General features: G+C 38.3%; 1 protein-coding gene across 2 annotated transcripts in view; it reads left to right on the top strand.

Annotated features, from left to right (window-relative positions):
• Positions 1-11,552: 11,552 nt before the first annotated feature.
• Positions 11,553-17,016, top strand: part of GKAP1 (G kinase anchoring protein 1) — a 75,712-nt gene continuing 70,248 nt past the window's right edge. For both annotated transcript variants that reach the window (XM_034646819.1, XM_034646818.1), the window contains exons 1-2: positions 11,553-11,799; positions 13,145-13,288. In XM_034646819.1, coding sequence (XP_034502710.1) covers positions 11,590-11,799; positions 13,145-13,288 — 354 coding nt within the window. In that variant the 5' untranslated portion in view covers positions 11,553-11,589. The remainder of the gene's footprint in view (positions 11,800-13,144; positions 13,289-17,016) is intronic.

Raw genomic sequence — 17,016 nt, 5'->3', positions numbered from 1 at the left:
GCTCAGGCGCCCCTGAGGCGGTGGTGGCGCCTCGGCCGCGCCGCTCCGTGCGCCTCGGGCTCGGCGGTTGGGGACTCGGCCTGAGGCGACGGGCCCCGTTGGCCGGAAGCCGCTGGGCAGAGGGCGCGGGAGGGCCGCTCCTCGGGAAGGGCCGCGGCCCCGCCGCTCGGCTCAGGGCTCGGGTCGGAGGAGAGGGACCCGCGCCTCCCCCCGGCGCCCGGGCGGTGGCTGAGCCTCCCGAGACTCCGCGGGGCCCGGGCCCTGGGGGCTACGGTGGTGGCGGGGCCGCCGAGTGACAGGTGCCGCCGCCCCCTCCCCGCCGCGGGCATCGCGCTCCCTTGCCGTGAGCCGGGCGCTCGGAAATTTCTGGAGCCACGATCTGACTCGCTGTTTTCTCCCTTTCAGGTTTGGAAGCCGCTTCTCTGCCCGAGTTAGGTCTCGCCCAGCCCTATTTCTTTCTCAGTATACTTTGTGCGAATAAGTTTTGGAGCATCGGTTGACAGCCTATGGGTGAAATTTGGCTTTCATTCATGAATGAGGTATAGTGGATTACTTTTTGAATAAAGTGCTCCTCGTCCTCCCCGCTAGCTTTGAAAGTAAATGAGAAGGGTTTTGAATTTTTCTTTCTTGCCGTTATTCTTTGGAACAGCAGTCTTTCAGAATTTTTGTCAGATCTCTAGCATTTAGGGGGCTTAGTAGATACGGAGCAGTAATGACAAAAATGGCTTATGAAATTGTCTCTTCTCTCCAACTTCTTTTAGATTGTTCATTCTTACCTTAGTCAGATTTTACGGTTGAGTGGGTGCTACGGCTTTCACCAGAGGCACTAATGAAAGCTCACCTTTCTTTTACTGAAAAGCCAGTGAAATTTTTTCTACATCATTCAGTATTATCTATTTCTTTATGTAGTAACTGTGCTTGTGATTGTAACCTGAATCATCAGCTTGATGAATTTGACTTGCAGCTATGAGAGTATTAGAGAAACTTCATGGGAAATTGAAAAATTAAAAATACTTAATATATGGAAATTTAGATCTTGTTTCTCAACAGGTTTGTAACTATACTTGGTATTAGTCAAATCCTCATTAATGGGAGATATTCTTAATTGTCATGAATGGTTACAACGAACTTATCTCTACGATAGCAATCTAGTGGTTTCACTCTGTGGACTAAGAGCAAGAAACTGGAAGTTGACCAAGAGAACACGGGAGCAAATGAAAATACACGTGTTTTATCCGTGGGAGAATCCTTTAGGTCCTCACTCAGTACCTGCTTGTACTTTTTGCTTAGATATCTCAGCCCCCAGAAATCAGGTACAGATTGAATTAGGGAAGCAGTACTTAACTATGAGGAAAAAATGGAATTCAGGACATACCCATTAAATTTATGTGGTTTTCAGGAAGTGTGTTGGGAGCATGGTTTTGGTGTGCACTTGGCAAGTGTTGGTTGTGAACTTAAAAAGCCAAAGTGGAAGATATTGTTTAGTTGTGTTATTTGAGGAACACAGAACATGAAATAATGACTTGTTAAAATTTCAACAGGTACTGAATAACTGATACTCAGTGCCATTTCATTTTATGCTCAATCTGTCTTTTTGAATCTTAAGTTTCATTTCAGGGAGGCCACACTTACTATATCTACATCACATTAATTTCTTGTTTGGTTAAGCTAAACTGGTTGATGGTGTTAATGGAAGATGACTATCATTTTATTAAAGGATTATATCTGGTTGTTCTTAACTGAGGTATGGGTACTGCTACCATTTTTCTTGACCTTAGAGAGGTCATAGTCTGGTGGGATGAGGTCATAGTGGCAGTGGGCCTCAGAATCTTGGTGGAAGAGTCCAAGAGTACCAGCCATTTAAAAATCCTGCTGTTTACCATTTAGGCCATTAATTTTTAGAGTTTACTTAAGTACCTGATGTATCCTAATTTTTTAAATCAACACTTTAAAGCCAGTTATGTTTCTTAAGCAAATATGTTTCCTAAACAAAATTAGTTGTGATAATCACTTAGTAGAATGGCACTTCTAATGAAAGAAATTTGAACTGCTAATAATCATTCTTAATTCACCTTTGCATCATGGGAATTGAGGATTATTTATAGTGCACTTTGCATTTTCTTTTGCTGTGCATTCTACTTTAAAATACGTATTTCAGGGGCGCCTGGGTGGCTCAGTCGTTAAGCATCTGCCTTCGGCTCAGGGCATGATCCCAGCGTTCTGGGATCGAGCCCCACATCAGGCTCCTCCGCTATGAGCCTGCTTCTTCCTCTCCCACTCCCCCTGCTTGTGTTCCCTCTCTCGCTGGCTGTCTCTCTCTCTGTCCAATAAATAAATAAAATCTTAAAAAAAAAATAAAACACGTATTTCAATGCATAGATAGCTGTGTACTTGGGAATATAAATATGTTTTTAAAACTCAATAAATTTATCTTTTGTGTGCTCAGTCCTGTGGTTTTGTTGGGGATTGACTTTCAGAATGTTGAAATTGTGATTATAGGTGGCTAAGCACAAGAATAAACATAATTTTAATGAAATTAAGTCTAATAATAAATATAAAAGTACAGATATATTACAGAGAAGAAAATGATTAAGTTGAGGGGCAGGTCAGAGAAAGCTTTGTAGAGATGCTAGCCCCTGAGCAGGATTTTGAAGAGTGAATAGAAGTTTTATGTGGAAGAGAGGGAGGGCATTTTAGGCAATGGCAACAGAAAATAGATATGAACAAGTAAAACTAAATGTGTGTTCAGGAACTTTTAAGTAGTTTATTTTGTCATAGTACAACATTTAAGGAAGGACAGTTGCTATAGGAAGCCCTAACATATGCTATAATATTTGGTAAGCCAAATAATTGGATTTTTTGAGTATTCAGTATATATTAAAATGGAGACTTCACTATAATTGGATAGTGATTTGATAGTGATCTCAAGTATAGAGGAATTAATAGTTTTTTTCTAACGGTAGTCATTAAATTATAGAATATTGTCCTTCTATGTTATGTGCTTCCTGCATATTTACATTTGTGAACATCTTTGTATTTCTTGTGCATTTTGACCTGAAACAGTTGTTTTTACATTTTTAAAATTTTTTTAGAGAGAGAGAGAAAACATGAGTTGGGGGGGACCCGCAGCGGGGAGAGAGAATTTCCAGGAGACTTCCCACTGAATGTGGAGCCCGACATAGGGCTCGATCCCATGACCCTGAGATCATGACCTTAGCTGAAACCAAGAGTTGGACACTTAACCAACTGAGCCACCCAGGTGTCCCTAAAACAGTTGTTTTAAAATTATCTTGGGAATTTTCCTTTGTCTTCAACTACTTAAATTATAAGTTATTTTTATTTTGTTATTGAAGTGAAATTGGTATATAACACATTAATTTCAGGTGTACAGCATAGTATAATAATTTTATATTTGCATGTACTACAAAGTGATCGTCATACGAAATCTAGTTATCTACTCTCTCTTCTATCCGTCACCATACAATTGACCACTTTTACCCTTTTCACCTATCTTCCCTTCTGATAACCACCAGTCTGTTCTATTATCTGTGAGTTCTATTTGTTCTTTTGCTTTTTAGATTTCACATATATGGTGAAATCTTTATCTGTGTGAATTATTTCATTTAGCATAATTCCCTCAAGGTCCATCCAGGGTGTCACAAATGGCAAGATTTCCTTTTATGTGGCCAAGTAGTACTCTGTGTATATATACCACATTTTCTTTATCCATTCAAACATCAGTGGACACTTAGATTGTTTCTTTATCTTGGCTATTATAAACAACGCTTCAGTGAACATAGAGGTGCATATATCTTTTCAAATTAGTGTTTTTGTTTTCTTTGGGTAAATACCTAATAGTGGAATTGCTGGATCATATAGTAGTTCCGTTTTTAATTTTTTGAGGACTCTCCATACTGTTTTTTCATAGTGTCCCACCAATAGTATGAAAGTGTTCTCTTTTCTCCACAACCTCTCCAACACTTGTTATTTCTTGTCTTTTTTGATAATGGGCATTCTGACAGGTGTGAGATGACATCTCATTATGGTTTTGATTTTCACTTACCTGATGATCAGTGGTGCTGAACATTTTTTTCATATGCCTGTTGGCCATCTGTATGTCTTCTTGGGAAAAGTGTCATTCAGATCCTGTGCCCGTTTCTTAATTGGATTTTTTTGGTCACTGAGTTGTAGGAGTTTTTTTATGTATTTGGATAGTAGCTCCTTAGCAAATATGTGCAAATATCTTCTTCCATTCAGTAGGCTATCTTTTTATTTTGATGATGGTTTTCTTTGCTGTGCATAATCTTTTTAATTCCCATTTAAAATCAGTCCCATTTGTTTATTTTTGCTTTTGTTGCCACTGCCTTTGGAGTCAGATCCAAAAGTATTACCAAGAGTTATGTCAAGTAGCTTACTGCCTATGTTTTCTTTTCTTTCTTTCTTTCTTTTTTTTTTAAAAGATTTTATTTATTGGGAAGTCTGAGTGGCTGTGTTCTCTCTCTGACAAATAAGTAAATAAAATTTTCATTTTGTCAGATTTTCATTCATTTGTCAGAGAGAGAAAGCGCCCAAGCAGGGGGGAGCAGCAGGCAGAGGGAGAAGCAGGCTCCCCGCTGAACAAGGAGCCTGATGCAGGACTCGATCCCAGGACCCTGGGATCATGACCTGAGCCAAAGGCAGACACTTAACCGACTGAGCCACCCAGGCATCCCAGTCTATGATTTCCTATAGGATATTATGGTTTCTGGTCTCACATTTAAGTGTTTAATCCATTTTGAGTTAATTTTTGTGTATGCTATAACATGGTGGTCCAGTTTCATTGTTTTGCATATGGCCGTCCAGTTTTCCCAGCACCATTTATTGAAGAGAATGTCCTTTTCCCATTGTATATTTTTTCCTCCTTTGTCGTAAATTAATTAACCATGTTTGGGTGGGTTTTCTGGGTTCTGTTCTGTCCTATTGGTTTATGTGTCTGTTTTTATGCCAGTACCATACTGTTTTGATTACTATGGTTTTGTAATATAGTTTGAGATAGAAGCATGATATCTCCAGCTTTGTTCTTTCTCAAGATGCTTTGGCTATTCAGTGTCTTTTGTGGTTCTGTACAAAATTTAGAGTTATTTGTTCTAGTTCTCTAAAAAGTGTCATTGTAATTTTGTAGAGGGATTGCATTGAATCTGTAGATTGTCTTAGGTAGTATGGACATTTTAACAATATTAATTTTTCCAGTCCATGAGTGCAAAATATCTTTCCATTTATTTGTGTCTTCCTCAATTTCTTTTATTAGTGTGTTGATAGTTTTCAGTGTACAGGTCTTTCAGCTGCTTGGTTGAATTTATTCCTAGGTATTCTTTTTTATGCAATTGTAAATGGAATTGTTTTCTTAATTTCTTTTTCTGATAGCCTTTAAGTTTTTTTTAAAGATTTTATTTTTAAGTAATCTCCATATCCAACATGGGGCTCAAACCTACAACCCCGAGATCAGAAGTCACGTGCTTCACCAACTAGGCCAGCCAGGCACTTTGCCTTTAACTTATTTTTAAAAGGAGACTCAAAGGGAAACATACAAAGTAATTATTTTTCTGGACTAAAAACCTGATTTGTGTAGTATCTTAGTAATATGTAAATGCCTGTTTAATTTATAGCACTAGCCACCACATTCATAGACCAATGCTGGTAGCTTACAAGATGTCTACTATGTAGTTTTTGCATTGTGTATCTTGATTATGTCTATATCACTTAAGAGTATATAAATATTTGAACATTTGAGTATTTGTATTTTAAAGACCACATGAGACAGAAAGAAAAGGAAAATAGTAGGGAGAAGGAGAAGAACTCTATTTGAATCTACTCATCCTTGGTAACTGTAAGTGGAGATGCAAAAGTTTAGGACACAAGACCAAAGGAATAGTATTCTGCAGGAATATTAAGCGTAACCCATTCCCTGAAATAGTGTCTTTAAAAATAAAAAAGCCATGGGGCGCCTGGGTGGCACAGCGGTTAAGTGTCTGCCTTCAGCTCAGGGCGTGATCCCGGTGTTCTGGGATCGAGCCCCACATCAGGCTCTTCCGCTATGAGCCTGCTTCTTCCTCTCCCACTCCCCCTGCTTGTGTTCCCTCTCTCGCTGGCTCTCTCTATCTCTGTCAAATAAATAAATAAAATCTTAAAAAAATATAAATAAATAAAAATAAAAAAGCCTGATATTCTCATGATCTGCATATTTATCCCCTTTTCTCTCTAAGGTTTACAAAAAAAAAAGTTTCAAATAAATCCCTGGATCGTGTAATGTAACTCTCTTTTTGCAAATTCTGAAAAATTTGTTAAAGAAGGTAATATTCTCTTAAAAGCATGCACCAAGCAGTCTTTGACAGTTGTTCTCTGTCCTTCGTCTCTGCATCACTAACAGGAAGGACCAGAGCATCTCTATGTCAGTTTGATCCATAGCTGCCCTAAGTTTTGGCATAGGGCAGAAATATCAATATTGCGTTGAGTACATTATGTTTACCTTTTCGAATTTAGGTATAGATAGTCATTTTCCCTTTCCATTTGAATTTTTTTTCTTATAGAAGAAATATGGTCATTATAGAATATTTGGGGAAAGAGTGAAAGCTATAGAAAAGGAAATAAGCATAATGCATAGCCCTGTGCATTTCCTTCTTTCTGAAAAGTATGGAAGCAATATACATATTTACAAATTTGGGATTATTGTTATATTTTTATTTCATTCTTTCAGTTAAAATTTGTATTTCCCGCCCCCCTCCACTTCTGAAGTACTGGTTAGTGTACCTTTTGGCATGCTGCAAAGATGTCTTTCTTGGCTGTTAAGGTAAATGATGTGTTAGCTATTACATTTTTTTAAAAGATTTTTATTTATTCATTTTAGAGCACACTAGCACGTGCACGCATGGTAGTGGGGGCGAGGGGCAGAAGGAGAGAATCTTTCAAGCAGAGTCCACCCTGAGCATGGAGCCATCCCAGGACCCATGAGATCATGACCTAAGCCAAAACCAAGAGTCGGATACTTAACCCACTGAGTCACCCAGGCACCCCCCCCCCCTTAAAGTACGGCATGTAGCGCAGATGATGAGGCTTTTCCAGTTGTCGCCTTCCCTTACGCCTCGGCTGCTATGTATAGTACAGGGGCGGCCACTATTCTGTTCTGTGTTGTGCCCCTGCCCCAGACCAAATAAGGGATCATTATAGGTGAGCATCTCCCTCTTTCCGTCTACCGTCTCTTAAGTATTTTAACACACGGGTTGCTGAGGTATATCATAGGTAGCTGCCGCCTCAGAAAAATGTGTTTTGTTTTCCACTGTTTCTCAGTTACCGTTATTCTAATGCTTTCTTTTCACTTTATCATTCTGTCTTTTATTATTTCTTTTCATTCATTCAGGAGTTGTTTGTCTGTCTGCTGTGTGCCCACTGGTTAAAACATAGTCCTTCTGTGATTCTTGGGTTTCAGGTAGATTGGTGTTTCCCTCTGCAGTTTGTTAGGTATAATCTTCAGGTGCTTGACTCTCTTCAGTGGCTGACTGCTCGACCCCGACTTCTCAGGGCCTAAAAACACTTTTCATTTCATAGATTAAAGTCTTAACTTTGAGAAGGGCTAGATGTTGATTTAAGTCGCAGACCACTTTTTGCCATGGAGTCAGACACGCGTAGCCAAATTTTTAAATAGCTTGTGCCAGTTCTCCTGGGCGTCATCGGACCTCAAGACATACTTCAGTTAGAAATCATAGTGAGAACCCCAGCAGATGTCTGTGTTTGAGTGCTTCTGTTGTGCTGGCAACTGTTCTAAGCACATCACATATATTATTTAATCTTTACAACTACCCAGTGAACTATGCACTCTTGTCCCTATTTCACAGATGAGGAAACTGAGAGAGCAGGTAGATTGCTCAGGAGCTCTCAGCAAGCAGCAGGTTGACCGGGTTTGACTAGGCATTCTTGTTCCAGGTCGGCATCGTAGGCTAGTGATTTTCTGCCATTTGACTTCTGCATTACAAACATAAAAGACCAGAGCATCTCGTTGCCCCCAAACCGGGAAGAGATCCTCAGCATCTGTATAGAGCAGGGTGGAAAAAATGTGTTACATTTTCTTTATAGTATATGATTAGGATAAGTATAACAAAATATAAAGTATTAGGAAAGATATTAAATGCTGAGTTTGTATAAAATTTCAAAATCTTTTCGGGGTTTCTAATGAGAAAATTGTGCTTGTTTCCATGAACGTAAGTTTTTAAATAACAGGTTTGTCCATGAAATATGAACATACAATTCCTGATCCAGAATTTTAGATGATGCTTTCTTCAAATTGAGTTCCCATTGAAATTTTGTATGGATGAGTAGCTAATAAAAACAAACCATTTTAAATAACTAATAATTTATAACAATTGGGGGGTGCCTGGGGGCGCAGTTGTTAAGCGTCTGCCTTCAGCTCAGGGCGTGATCCTGGTGTTCTGGGATCGAGCCCCGCATCAGGCTCCTCTTCTGGGAGCCTGCTTCTTCCTCTCCCACTCCCCCTGCTTGTGTTCCCTCTCTTGCTGGCTGTCTCTCTCTCTGTCAAATAAATGAATATTAAAAATAATAATAGTAATTTATAACAATTGAAATTATTTTTAAAGAATTTCAAAGCTTTTCTCAGAGAAAATTTAGTAAAGAATTTATTTTTTTTGTAATAAAGAATTTCTTGTGATAAAAATGAAAGGAGTTAAAATTCAATTGGACTTTCTAATTTCAAGCGTTTAAAATGACAAAGCTCTTATTTTCAGAAAGCGTATGCATTGTTTGAGCAGTCACCTGGCAGCTAAACTTTACGCCGTTAAAAAGGCATACCACTGGCAAGTGGGAGGAGGTATCTGCTACTTGTGAATGGAGAGCTTTCAGGTCACGTTATTACTTGGAACCTTGCTCACTAGGAGACTTAGTGCTTTCCCACTCCTGACAGCAGTTGCTGCTCCCTGTACTGCATGTGTTGCATTTGGGGCACCTAGAGCACGAACTCTCCCAATGGTTCCCTGGGCCGACCTACCCTGATGGGCAGTAGTGCATTCTCCACCCGTCTGATGAAGGAGATTTCCAGGGGCTTAGGTACGCCCCTCTTCACAGTTGACAACCGCAGAGCAGCATGTGCAAGCCTGCCCTCTGGGGGCACCCGATGAGGCTGCGTGCATCTGGTGGTGGCCCGCCCAGCATCTCTGAACTCTCAGAGTTTTCTTAGGTGCCCTAAGGACTAAGGGAAACTTTATTTGAGGTAAGGAAGCTCTGCCCTGTGCCACAGAAAGAAAATTTCTATGAACTTTGTGGAAATGTGTTGGACATTTGTGAACATTTAACTCAAGTAGAACAGTCTAAATGTGACATTCACGGTTTTGATATCAGCCCTGGTCTGGAAAAGAAATTTGTGTCAGATATCAGTCATGATAAGGCTAGGTTATACTGTAACAACTACTGAAAAATCTCGGATTAAAGCAGCAAAGTTGCTTTCTTGCTCAAGCTACGTATCCATTACATTAATAAGAGACTTTATTCATTGTAATTTTAGACCCAACAGACCTGACCAATGGACACTCCATCTCAGCATATGCTTCAACAATTATGGAACCAGGAACCATGTTCTGGCTTTTAAAGCTTTTTGAAGCTTATATTTCACTGACCAAAATAAGTCACGTGGTCATGCCTCCATTCAGTAGGAGAGTGGTGCATAATTCTCCTTCAGGGAGAGTCGAATATTTGTGAATGGCTAACCCATGCAATTTATAGGCCCAACAGTTAAAATTAAATGTAATAATAGTTGTCGAACAACTGTGTAGGATCATTGTACCTTAAGTACTCAAAGCAACTAAAACTTAAAGGATTTTTAACATGGCATGTTGAGGTTGAAGTAGAATTAATGCTTTCCATAATGTTTTTGAGTCTTGAACTTCTTTTTCACTTTGTGACATCTTCTCCCTTGTAGTAACTTACAAAGCCTTAATTCTCATGCTTGCAGCAAAGATTTAAGCCTAAAAATATGTCATAATATATCAGTATGATGTCATTTCTATATGTCATGGTATTTTATCTTGATTTGCATATTTTTGAGCATAGGAGCAATAGGTCTTAACATGGTATTTATAATAAAAGTACTTTTATTTAATAACTACTAGATGGCATCTTCATATATCAGCTTTTATTTTGGTTTTCTTTTTTTTTTTAACAAAAAATGCAAAGATTTCCAAATAATTTTTGGATTTTTAGGTTAAGATGGAAAACTGCTTTTCATTTTTGTTCCCTCCTAAAAACTGTAGTGTGTGGTTAGCTTCATAAAATGGACCTCAATGATCCTCACTTCTAGTATTTGTACTTTTGCATAGTCCCATGTCACACTGAATAGGGGGGAATCTGTGTAAACAAGAGGATATTTTGGAAGTGACATTAGCTAGTTGGATAGGAGCACTGTGGCTTAAGACAGATTTGTTAAAACTATAAAGAAAAGCAAATGATTAACACAAAAATCAGGATAGTAGTTATCTCCGGCCAGGGGGAGTTGGGATGCTGTTGGGGAGAGGCACAGGGTGGGTTAAAATTCTTTTAATCTTAGTGCTGGGTACTTGGAGTGTTCATTTATTTACAAACATTTTTTTTCAGTTGTGTATTTGATACCTTTCAAAATAAAAATGAACAAATTTCTGAGTTTTACAATCTGTTTCTTTTTGAGTGGAAAGAGTACCGAGTCTTTTAGTAGTTACAGGGCTTCTTACTTTGAACTTGGAGAGCAAGGTTCAGCAAACCTAGGTTCAGGTCGTGAATCTGCCATTAACTTGCAGAACGACCTTAGGCAAGTCACTTCCCCAGTCCAAGGGCCAGTTGCCTCCTCTGTAAAACTAAATGATTAACGATTTGGGTTAGATATTACTGTAGGACCTTTAATATCTTAAGTCTAAAAGGTCTCTCAGGGTACACTGAAACTAGTGAAGGAGAAGATAACGTGGAAGGTGATTTTGAAAAGTTTCCTTTGGTTGAGGAAATTTAAATTCTCTGTTCTGCTGTCAGTTCTGTGACTTATTAGCAGAACCCAGAATCAAACTTCAGGCAGTATTTTGTGTATGATAAGAGTGTTCTTCTTTTTCTACTCCTTTTTTCCTGTCTTGAAGGTTGAAGATTAACATGGAGGTGGACTAAGGGTCTCTGTGTGCGGTCAAAAATGTTCTACTGCTCCGTACTGATTTAGGGTGTTCTCTGTAAATATGTATGTACTACAGCAGGGTCTTTAAAAGAAGAAAATCATGAATGTTTGAAAACCGTATATGGAAAAATGAATACATTTTACTGGTGATAGTCTTAACAATAGTTGTCTGTGAAATCTCAATTTACTTTTTTCTATTTTATATTATATAATTTTATGTTGTTTACTCTAGTTAAAAAAGAATGTTATTGCCAGTGGGACTGTGGGTATGAATCCAAATATGACTGAATCCAGTGTCAGAAGTGTGTGTGTAAGATTGTTCTAGACAGATTTTACTGATTATGTTTACTTATCTGCCCCCTCCTCTCCCTCCCTACAGGAATTATTCTTGATAGAAGTATTTTAAAATAGAAATCTTTACAATGGCCTCAGCAGTACTTAGTTCTGTTCCCACTACCGCTTCTCGTTTTGCCCTGTTGCAAGTAGATAGTGGCAGTGGTTCTGATTCCGAGCCTGGAAAAGGCAAAGGTCGAAATACTGGAAAGTCTCAAGCAAGCAAATCAACTACGAATGAGAAAAAGAGAGAAAAAAGAAGAAAAAAGAAGGAACAGCAACAGAGTGAAGCAAATGAGGTAACAATTATAACTAGTTGTGTCTGCTCTCCCACTGTAAGCAGAAGTCCAAACCAAGGAGTCTGCAAGGGCCAGGCTCTCTGAAACTGTATGGAATACTTCCCAGGCTCTTCTTAGCCCCTTGTGGCTGTCAGTCCTTGGCATTCCTTGGCTCGTGGCTGTGTCACTTCAGTCTTTGCCTCTGCTGTTACTTGGCATTCTTTGTGTATCTGTGTCTTCACCTCTTCTTATAGGGACAACAGTTGTATGGGATTACGGCCCACTGTCATTCAGTGTAATCGTGTCACAGATACCTTGATTACATCTGTGAGATCTTATTTTCCAAATAAGGTCACATTCACAGACACCGAGGGTTTCAGGCCTACGACATATCTTTTGGGGGATTACAATTCAATCCATAATAACCTCTCTTTTTCTCTCTTGTTTCAACTACTGCATCTCAGATGATGATGGTGGTGGTGGTGGTGGTAGAGGTGGTGGTGGTGATGGTGGTGATACTGTTGTTGGGAGTGGTTTGGCCAGTCCAGTTTTAGCTCATCATGTTACTTTGTGGACTAGGCCCTATATTTTTAAGGACTAGCAAAGTAGTTGCTATAGTTGAATAAGCTACCTTTTCTCCCTATTATTTAAGCTTTTAAATTTGTAGGCCATTAAACTTTAATCTCTTTGAATCCCATTATTGTGCTTTTTTGAAAACTAAGTATAGTTGACATATAATATCATATATATATATATATATATCTTAAACTCATAATGTTAATTATAAGAAAGGCACTTTTTAAGTACTCTGCCTCTATGGACTCATTTCTTCCTCACAACAACCCTGTAAAGGTAATTGGAATGGTAAATTGTATTATCATTACCCCCATTAAAATATTTTTCCTTTTATTTGAGGGTAGTTGACACACAATGCTATGTTAATTTCAGGTGTACAATATAGCGATTCGACAAGTTTATCCATTATGCTATGCTTACCAGAAGTTATACAACGTCATATAGTTTCAAGTGTAGAACGTAGTCAAAAGCACACTTGTTATCCTGTTTTCTGCTCCTATAAACTTCTTCACTTAAGTAAATCAGAATCATTAAAATGATGGTATAATAGAATACAATCCATTTTCACTTATTAAATTGTTAGAAACTCACCAACATTATCTAAATATTGACGAAATTAACATTTTTCAAAGATTAAGAAAAACACAGTGATTCTGAGAGTTAGCATAATGAAAGGAATCATATTTAGAAGTATACAAATATTATTGATTTTTTAACCTACCAAAAAATCATTAGTATTCCAGGATTGGTAGACTGAATTTGATATGCTTTTTGTTTGTTTGTTTCGTAGCTCAGGAATCTTGCCTTTAAGAAAATTCCCCAGAAATCCTCCCATGCCATTTGTAATGCTCAACATGAGCTTTCATTACCAAACCCAGTGCAGAAGGATTCACGAGAAGAAAATTGGCAAGAGTGGAGGCAAAGAGATGAGCAGGTACAGCTAAGTAAATCAAATTATTTTGCTTTGTATTTCGGTGAATTTATGCATTTTTTAAATGGCAGTGCATCTGAGTCTGTGACACCACTATTCTGAGGAGCATTTTGTATTGGATTAATTCACATGTCTTTGTGCTTTTAATAAGGGGTTCTGTTTTTCATCCACTAGGAAAAAATTGATATACTTATTGTTTTGTTAACTTTGGGAATTCAAAGCAGTTATTTTGTGAGTTTTCAATTCATCTGCCTTTTTACAAATGAGGGAAAGATCAGGAAGGTAGAATAACAGGATTAAATTATTTCAAGTAAAAAAATCAATATTTGTAGGGTCCAAGGTCTCTTGTTAGAAATACTCAGTCACACTTTTGCTTCAAAAAGAAAGACTTTGAAGGGAGAGGTTTCCTTTTCAACTTGTTTTTTTTTTTTTTTAGATTTTATTTATTTATTTGAGAGAGAAAGAGCATGGGCAGGGGAGAGGGGCAGAAGGAGAGGGAGAAGCAGACTCCCCGCTGAGCAGGGAGCCTGATGCGGGGCTCGATCCCAGGTCCCTAGGATCATGACCTGAGCCGAAGGCAGACACTTAACCAACTAAGCCACCCATGAACCCCTCTTTTTCAAATTTGATGTAAAATAGTTTATGGCATTTGTTAGTTTCTTTAACCTATTTACATGATACATTATGCCTCTATTAAATAAATATCATTTAATGAAATCAAATAGATAATTTTTAAGACCAGTCAGTTTCTTTTGGTGTGTGTGCTCTTCAGGAAAATAACATACTAAGCGTGGAATGTACTCTAGGAGATGCTGTATGTATGGGAAATGAATAGTAATTTTTTTGCTTACTTGTTAAACTGTCAGTTGATCTGTTGGGAAGAGGTATTGTTCTAGTAGATGTTTGGCTACGTAGAGTTGCTGTACCTATCATGCTTCGGTTACCAGTTTTGAAAGAATTAGAGTATACTAAACTGCAATCTGAACACACAAACTATATTAGTTATAACATTTTTGTTAGGATTTTGTAATGCCTTAGGCCCATCATCACAAGCGTCCATTATTACACGAGAGCTGTGCACAAATGCTGCTTAACAGTTATTTCCAGGCAGTGGTATACTGGATAAATCATCTTGTGTTAAACCCTCTAGTTTTTGATTATTTCTTTTTTCCTTCTGCAGCATTCATTATGACAGATTCTTCTGGTTTACAAGTATAAATGTAATGATGTACTTGTTTAGACAGTAATAGAATTGACCAGTGTCTTCACCAGAGAGAATTTCTCCCAGTGGCCCAAAGGGCACTGGAAAATTAATGAAGGAAAACTACTCAAATTTGCACCAAAATAAATTTCGTGTAATGTGGGAACTCGAGCACAGATACTTGATTGCCCTTCTTCCTGCCCCCACTGATTGCTGCCAAAATGACCAGGTAATTATGAAAAGGAAATAGTTGACTTGGCCCTGACCCTGTACACGAATGTTATCCCAGGCTCAGGAACTTCAAAGAACTTCTGCTGGATATACTATTGTTGGGTCACTTAGGAAAACCTGGTACCGTATTTGGAATTCTCACTTGCAGGAAAATAATCAAGGTCATGGGAAATAGAGTAGACCCTCGGATGATGATCCTGATAAGTGAAGAATAGGTAAGGGCAGGCCTTGAAACAGATTCACGGTAAGCCGTCTGGAAGCTGTTTTACTGTGCGGCATAACAGATTTTAAAAGGAGAACCAGGCAGAGACTAAACTAGGCAGAAAGCACGTAGTATGGTGGGTGTCCTCCCTGACACAGTAAAGGAACAACATGATGAGAAATTCCAGTATCTAGGGAGCTGAGACAAAAAGATGGCATTAGAAAGCTTGTTTGTTATGTGGCTACTTATTTCAAACACAAAAGAGAAATTTTGCTAAGACAAACTTTCCTACTCCTAAATCACCAAGGCGATAATGTAAGTTTACATCAGCTAAGCCTCAGCATGAAATCTGAGAGCTGCATCACACAGCAACTAGGTGGACAGTGAAGAGGCCACATCTCCGTGTGAGCAAACACTGGGTCTTAGTTGATCTCATGTCAACTGGAGCACTTTGGGCCCCACGAAAGGAAAAGAACATTGTACTTAGTGTCCAGAGTGAAAGCATACTTTGAAAAAGATTTATTACAGGAAGCAGAAGTTGATTGTAGACAGCACCTGTTCTTTTGCCTTAATGAAAACCCAGGGGCTAGAACATTTTGTAAAAGTCAAGATTAGTAACGTTATATAATAAGGTGAGGTGGTAGACTGAGATGAAAAAGTGGCCGAGAGAAACTGAAAAGGGAGGGAAGTGGGTGAAATAAAAATTGGGGAAATAAAATCATAGCAGAATTAAAAATTTCATTAGACTAAAGAACAGGCTATACACTGAAGAAAATTGAGTCAGTTGTATAAAGGAAAATTTGAGATATCTTTTGCCAATAAAATCAACATGATAGATTGGAACTGAAATCCAACAGAAGCATAATTAGTGTCCCTACAACAAGCAGAATACAGGCAGTCGTTAAAGATAATATTGATAGAAATTTTCCTAAGCTAAGTGAAGTACTCGAATCTGAGTTTGAAAGAACTTAAGCCTTTTTTAAAGACTTCTTTGGGAAAACTTTTTAAAAGTTTGTAATTTTAAGAATGAGAGACAAGGAAATAGTACTGTGTATACATATATATACATGGGAGAAAACAGGATGAAAAATCAGACTGGCTACTTTAAATGCCAGAATTGGAATGCTAGGACCAAGAGTTTCATATCTAGCCAAGGTGCCATTTTTGTGAAGTCTAAAGAAATACATTTCCAGACATGCAAGGGCTAAGGAGGCATACTGCCATTAGCCTTTCTGCAAACTTTCCTGAGATATGCTCCTGCCAATTAAAAGGCAAATCTAAATAAAGAGCACAACAATTGGGAATCACCAGTGGCAAGTACTGAAGCTAGTTTAGTGCAGAATTAACTCTAAGTAGTGATTGTAAATGCTTATTTTTTTTAAAGATTTTATTTATTTATTTGACAGAGAGAGCGAGACAGCCAGCAAGAGAGGGAACACAAGCAGGGGGAGTGGGAGTGGGAGAGGAAGAAGCAGGCTCCCAGCAGAGCAGGGAGCCCGATGCAGGGGCTCGATCCCAGGACCCTGGGATTACGCCCTGAGCCGAAGGCAGACGCTTAATGACTGAGCCACTCAGGCGCCCCCTGTAAATCCTTATTAAAGAGAAACTGACTCACATGAAGAATTTGTCTAAAGTGAAATCTCTGTTTTTGAATACAAAAATTAGGAAGGAAATAGGTTGGAGGAGCCAGTAGGTATTTAAAATTTTTCATATTGATAAAAAGATACATAGTTCCAAGTGTGACTTTTATTAATTTAAAGAGAACAATTTATTCACACGACTTTTCATTCTATGAATTTTAAATCAGTTGAAGAAAAAAAATTAAACCTGGTCCATATAAGCAAAAGTTACAAAGTCAAGGAAGATGCAAGGGAGCCTTTGAAATAAGGTATAAAAAAGAATAATAGACATTTTGTTTAATAAATATAAATAGTTGAGCTTACTCATTAAAAGACCGATAGGGACAAACTGCCTGGACCACATTTTGATCTTAATTCTTATCTTTTCCTTAACATTAAAGGTTGTGACATATTGATAATTGAAAGGATAGGTTCAGACTATTCAAGATACTGTGTGTTTTGCTGAAGTATGCTATGA

Source organism: Ailuropoda melanoleuca, chromosome 17 (assembly GCF_002007445.2).
Source record: "Ailuropoda melanoleuca isolate Jingjing chromosome 17, ASM200744v2, whole genome shotgun sequence".
In the NCBI taxonomy this organism is placed as follows: domain Eukaryota; kingdom Metazoa; phylum Chordata; class Mammalia; order Carnivora; family Ursidae; genus Ailuropoda; species Ailuropoda melanoleuca.
This window is presented reverse-complemented; position numbering and strand designations above follow the sequence as displayed.